The 6,688-nt window shown below is 42.5% G+C and overlaps 1 protein-coding gene across 1 annotated transcript in view; it reads right to left on the reverse strand.

Moving 5' to 3' along the window:
* Positions 1 to 6,688, reverse strand: part of SQRDL (sulfide quinone reductase-like (yeast)) — a 38,945-nt gene that overhangs the window by 20,541 nt on the left and 11,716 nt on the right. The window contains exons 4-5 of the mRNA XM_006831691.1: positions 2,543 to 2,737; positions 546 to 755 (exon numbers count right to left, since the gene is read on the reverse strand). Coding sequence (XP_006831754.1) covers positions 546 to 755; positions 2,543 to 2,737 — 405 coding nt within the window. The remainder of the gene's footprint in view (positions 1 to 545; positions 756 to 2,542; positions 2,738 to 6,688) is intronic.

Below are 6,688 nucleotides of genomic sequence, written 5' to 3' on the forward strand. Positions count from 1 at the left end.
CCAGTGGTGAAGATTTTTGTTTTCTTTACATTGAGATGGCAATCCATACCGAAGACTGTGTTCTTTGATCTTCATCAGTAAATATTTTATGTCCTCTTCACTTTCAGAAAGCAAGGCTGTATCATCTGTATATCGCAGGTTGTTAACAAGTCTTCCTTCAATCTTGATGCCATGTTTTTGTTCATATAATCCAGCTTCTTGGATTATTTGCTCAGCATTCAGGTTGAATTAAGTATGATGAAAGAATATAAACCTGTCACATTGAATATACAACCATATACATTGTATGTAATATAATGTTCACCCAACATACAAATCACATAACAGCCTATCATAGACATTAAGTGACACATACCTACATTAACAGTAAAGGGTTTCTCACCCTAAACCACCCTAAGGCTTCATGTTTAAAAGGTGTCATTTGAATCAGACTTCCCCAGCACCCAATGATGGCAGACAGGGAGGTGGGAGTTGCAATACCACCTGTATCTCTGACATGCTCAACACAAAATGCCTTGAACCAATAGCTTAACCTCCTCACTCACTGAAACCACGTGGGTCTCGCCAGGTTTATCCAGATTCTCAAAAACAGCCTCTTGTTTATCAGCACGGACTTCAATGAGGTTTTGCTTGTAGTTAATGGTGAGGTTCCTCTCCTGGATGATCTCCAGCAGGGCATCTGCATACTTCTTCACTGCGAAAATTGCTCCAAGAGAAGTGTTGAAAATTATATTAGCCTTGGGCCGCTTCCCTGTCTGTGAAAAAAGAATAGAAGAGAAACAACATACACCAAAGCATTATCCAGCCACCTTTAAAAAAAAAAAAATCTAGACAGGATTAAAACCCTAGGAAGGAACCTTGCCAGTTTTTCCCATCACTATTCCCTGGTGGGGTGATGATGTGTGTACCAAGCCATCACCAATTCCTTCTTTTCTGTTAGCCAAAACCAAGTAAGATGGGCACTGCTGAGTTGAAGACTTGAGGTGAATATCAAATCCAGGTAAAGGTAGGATAAAGCTGGATTAATTATTCCTACATTTACTAATTTTTTTACCCAATAAATATTTAATAACTTTGGACAGGGGAGCAGTTGCAGTTCAGTGGTAGAAGTCTGACCTTCCATGAGAGAGAACAGGATTCAATTTCTGGCCAACGAGTTAATGCGCAACCACTACCCATCACTGGTCAGTGGTGACTTGTGTGTTGGTTGATGTGGAACATGCTTCAGTGGAGCTTCCAAACTGATAAGGAAGAAAGACTTGGCTATCTTACTTCCAAAAACCAGACAATGAAAATCCTGTGGATTTTCTATCTGCAAGTAATCAAGGGGATGGTGTAGGACTGGACAGCATTTCATTTCATTGCACATGGGATCAGCATGAGTTGAAGGCCATCTTGGATGGCCAGGTACTGCTGTAGATGCTGAAGGAACAGCGGTGAAGCAAATAAAGTCCCTGTCCCCTTGGGTGTTACACTCTAGTATTGTTCATATATCTCAGAGAAGTTAGTATTCCCCCAAGTCCCTAAGAAAGATTGTCACCTGAAAAGTAAATTTCCTCTTAGGCCATCCAACACTTGGTAGAAAAGAACCACACAAGGAGAATATAACGAGGGAAGGAGCAGCTGCTCTCACTCCTTTCCTTTGCTCAGTTCCCTTTACGATTTGCTCACTATGAGCTCACCTTTGGCCACTCAGAACGAACTTCCTTATAATCCAAAACAATTGCTAGAGTTAGTCCTAATTCCCAACTCTGCAGAGTTGCTGCATGTCGCAGAGGAAGGCTTTGCCCAGTGCCAGGTACCTAGCACACACTCCACAGCTCTGCCTTCCCATCTCCCCCTTCCCTTCTGCTGTCTCTTCCTTTCCAGAACCACAGCCTGCTTTCAATTCTGCCACTGCTTCAAATCAAACTACTCCTTGGGAAACCAAATGTCACATCCTAGGCAAGGGCACAGGGCACAACCCTGAGCCATGTTCACTTGAGCTGCAAACACCTGTTCTTACAAGAGGGCCTCCTCAGCCCTTTGCACCTTTCCGTTTTGAAGTTCTACATTTTGACTATTATGTTTTCCAAAAGTGTGTGTCAAGAGCTAGAAAATATTCACAACCATGAACTTGAGTGAGAACAGTTGAAGCTGTTATGCATAAAAATGAACAATTTGCAACTAGCCAGTTGTCTAACGATATGGAAATATTCAAACAATCTCTAATATCTCCCCAGCAGGCTTTCATATACACATAAAAAATGATGTTACAAAGACTATCCTATAATATGTAATACACCTAAATTGGAATGTACAATATGATTATAACCCCGTTTATACAACTCTGCATATGTAAGAGCAACCAGGACATTTTAAATTGATGACAGTAGCTGCTTTAAAGTGATAGGATTGTATTTCATAAACCTTTGATTATATAATTTTGTACATGTGCAGAAATCAAAAAGGGTATTATGACAGGGATAGAAATGGAACTCTGGCCATCACGGAATTAGTTTTCTCTGCCACCCTGATCTCTGTGCACGGACAAGATGCATACCTTCCTGAAGTAGGCTTCTGACAAATACATGATCTTCTGTGGGGCTCCGGCACATTTCACTGGAGTATTTGGGAAGGTAAATATGGCATTGCCCTCCTTGAAATTCTGCAGAGCTTTCCATGTCTTCTCGACTGTCTTGACTGAATAATTGGACCCTATTTTGGGGTGCGCAAAACCTTCTGGTAGACCTTTAATCTGCAACAAAGGACACGAAAAAATAATTTTCTTAACAAAAGTGCAAATGGCTTTATAGTCCATCTTCTTTTCCATTTCTACAGCCTATCTCTGGAGTCCTGGAGTGGCACTGTGAGTTAATGTGCCAGGCTGCAAAGCTGTTTGAACTGCAAGGTTAGCGGTTCAAGCTCACCAGCTGCTCCTCGGAAACCCTATACAAGGTCGCTATGGGTTGGAATTGAGTCAATGGCACTTAACAACAGCAACAACAGCCTATCTGGTGTTTCAGTACCTTGTTTCCCCCTAATATTCACATATAATGTAGCAGGCAGATGGAAGAAGGATCCACTAAGACATGATCTATGGGTTAAATCAAGGAAAGGGCTCAGCCCAGGGAACCCTTCTGCCTTCCTGGCCTTGGAGATCATGGTTTGAATGTAGCTCTTCCCACTATTAGTGAAAGGGCAAGAAGCCAGCTATGCTTCCTGTTTGAAGTACCAATTGCCATAATGAGCATGAAGAAAAATGATAGGCAGAACCAAAAGTCATTTACATTGACACATTTACAGTAAATCTACATTACCCTTTATTAGCCTGCTCAGATCAAACTTTTGGTAAAAGCAGTAAAGTCTGGTAATTAAACGCATGACTTTGAAACCCCCAGACCTAGCTTGAATCCAAGCCATGGTACCTCAATGGCCTCATATGTATGTGAAAGTTAGACAATGATAAGAAAGAACGTAGAAGAATCTATGTATTTGAGTTACGGTGTTGGAGAAGAATATTAAAAGTACAAGGGACTATCAGAAGAACAAACAATTCTGTATTGGAAGAAGTACAGCCAGAATTTCTGCTCCTTGGAAGCCAGGATGGGGAGAGTTCACCTCTCATACTTCAGACATGATATCAGGAGGGACCAGAGGGAACAGTTCCCAGAAAAGGACACCACTCTTGGAAAATGTGAAGGTCAGCAAAAAAGAGGAAGACCCCCAAAGAATCCAAAGAAGAGATGGACTGACACAGGGGCAGCAGTAACCAGCTCAAATGTAACAGCAATTGTGAGGATCGCACAGGACGGGCAATATTTCATTCTGTTGAGCAGAGAATCGCTAAGATTCTATGCACACAGTACAGCACCTAATAGCAACAACAACAATAGTGTGAGTCCGAGCTTTTACACTTACTGGCACTATAAATTACCTAATCTCTTTAAACCAGGGGGTCTCAAAAGATGGTCCCCACACCAGCAGCAGCTACACCACCTGGGAGCTTGCTAGAAATACAAAAGTATCAGGCCCCATTCCAGACCTATTGAAACAGAAACTTTAGGAGCAGGCCCAGCAATTTGTGTATTTGCAAGCCCTCCTGGTGATTCTGATGCACACTGAGGTCTGATAAATGTCTGTAAAATGGGGATGAAAGTATTTGCTTCATTGTGTTGTTGGCAGGAGTAAATGAGATCACACATGTAAACTGCTTAGAAAAATGGCTAACACACAGTAAATGGCCCATGGTGGTGGGTGGTGGTTAAGTGCCATGGAGTTGGTTCCGACTCATAGTGACCCTATACAGGGTTGCCGAGGCTGTAAATCTTTACGAGAGCAGAAAGCCTCATCTTTCTCCCACAGAACAGCTGGTAGTTTCAAACTGTTGACCTTGCAGTTCACAGCCCGATAGATGTTAGTTTATTGCTGTCAATTAGATTAGGTGGATACTTGTTTTAATTGTTAAGGAGACCTAGTGATGCTATGGGCTGGGCACTGGGGTGCTAATCACAAGGTTTGTTGTTGTTAAGTGATGTGAAGTCAGTTCAGACTCATAGTAACCCTGTATAGCATTTCCAAGGTGCAGTGGGTGGATGTGAACCACCAACCTTGCAGTTAGCAGTACAGATTTTATCCTACAGTGCCACACCAGGTGGCTCAAAACCACCAGCTACTTCTTCAGAGAAGGATGTCAGCTTCTAGAATGATTTACATTCTCAGAAACCCTTTATAGGGTTATATGAATCACAATTGACTCAATGACACTGGGGTTGTCTTCATTGTTGGAAGGTTCATAGAGTGCAATTAAAATGCCACAGACTGAGTTAAGAGACTTCACCACCAGTTCTTCCAGAAAGAACAGGTTTTATTACAACCATCAAGATAGGCTGGTCCTTCAGAGCCCACACAGGTTGTTTTCCAGGCTGCCAGGAGACACAGCCATGCTGCCCCATCCCACAGCCCCAAGGAAACGGAGGGCATTAGCAATCTCCTCCATTAGTGGCCTGGGTTCAGTACTAATCCACATTCTATGTCAGTGGTGGTGGTGGTGATGGTGATGTGCCATAGACTTGGTTTAGACTCATAGTGACCCTGTACAAGGTTTCCAAGTCTGTAAATCTTTATAGGAGCAGAAAGCCTCATCTTTCTTTTGTGGAACCACTGTTAGTTTCAAGCTGCTGGCCATGAGATTAGCAGCCCAACTTGTAACCAATATGCTACCAGAGCTCCTTACCATTCTGTTAAGTCACTATTTCTTCGATTACTGAGCATACCTTCTACCACAGTATAAGCAGTTGTAACATTAGCAGTCTCAATAATAATAGTTATCATTATTATTATAACATCACCTTGCATTTCAATGGTTTTGAAGTTTTACTTTGGCTAACTTTGGGTTTCACCATACAGCTTTGAGGGTGATTGTTGTTGTTGCAAAGTGACATTAAGTCGGTTCACAACGTCCTATAGAAGAGCAGCTGGTGGGTTTGAATCACTGACCTTGTTGTTAGCTGGAAGTCCAGTGCTTATCCTACAGCACCACACCAGGACTGAGAGTGGTAGCGAAGTATTAGTAGTACTGAAGCTGAGCAAAGTTGAAAGAACCTTCCAGAATCTTACAGAAGTGGATGCCAAGGCACCTGACCACCAACCAAAGACTCTTCCTACCAGACTGCCACATCTCCTGGCTCCCAAAGAAAGCAAAACTAGATGTCTAACAGATAAGCAAAGAGCTGACCTCTTAATTCCTTGACATTTTTCTCTAGTCTGAAGACACCATTGTTAAGGAAAAAGCTGTCATTGAGTGGGAACCCTCATCCAAAGGAGCTTCTTCCCTAGGAACTAGGTTCTGAGGCAGCTGGGAATGAAAGGGGAGGAGTCAGAGGAAGAGATTTGATGATCTGCTCTCCCTTTGGCTGCACAAGTGGTATAATAGTATCAAGCTGGTGTAACAGTAACAAACTGTCCTATTTCACCAAGCAGACCAGTGAGCAGGAAAATCCACCAGCAGACACCTCAGGAAACCAGTGTGAAAAAGAGACAGACACGTAGAGACACAGAGAAGCTGTCTGAATTCTAACAAAACCCAGATCTGAGACCCAGTTCTTCAATGTCCACCTATATTCCTGAGACATCTCAGTATCCTTATAAATAATCATCCTTTGTTTATAATAAATTGAGTACTTCTCTAGTATCTGCCATCAGAGAGTTCTAAATAATACAGGGGTGGTGGTGGTGTGCATTGGAGTCAGGTCCAACTCATAGTGACCCTGCATAGGGTTTCAAAAGCTATAAATCTCTGGGGGAGGAGAAAGCCTCATTTTCTCCCATGGAGTGTCTGGAAAGTTTCGAACTGCTGACCTTGAGGTTAGCAGCCCAACTCATAACACTTAGGCTACCAAAGTTCCTTAAATAACATAGCTATTGTTAGGTGATGTTGAGTCAGCTCCAACCCATGGTGGCCCTGTATAGTGTTTCCGAGGAGTAGCTGGTAAGCTTGAACTCTCGACCTCATGGTTCAAACTGACTGTGTAGTCCAGCACTTTAACCCACAGCACCACACCACTCCAAATAAAACTGTAACCATGGTTAGATCATTTACTCCCTCTTAACCTCAGTTTCCTCAATTAGAAAGTAGAAATAAAAATGCCTACCTCACAAGAGGTTGAGTTGCTGTGATTCTGGAAGCTATGCCACCAGTATTTTAAAT

This window comes from Chrysochloris asiatica, unplaced genomic scaffold (genome assembly GCF_000296735.1).
Source record: "Chrysochloris asiatica unplaced genomic scaffold, ChrAsi1.0 scaffold00004, whole genome shotgun sequence".
NCBI lineage: Eukaryota > Metazoa > Chordata > Mammalia > Afrosoricida > Chrysochloridae > Chrysochloris > Chrysochloris asiatica.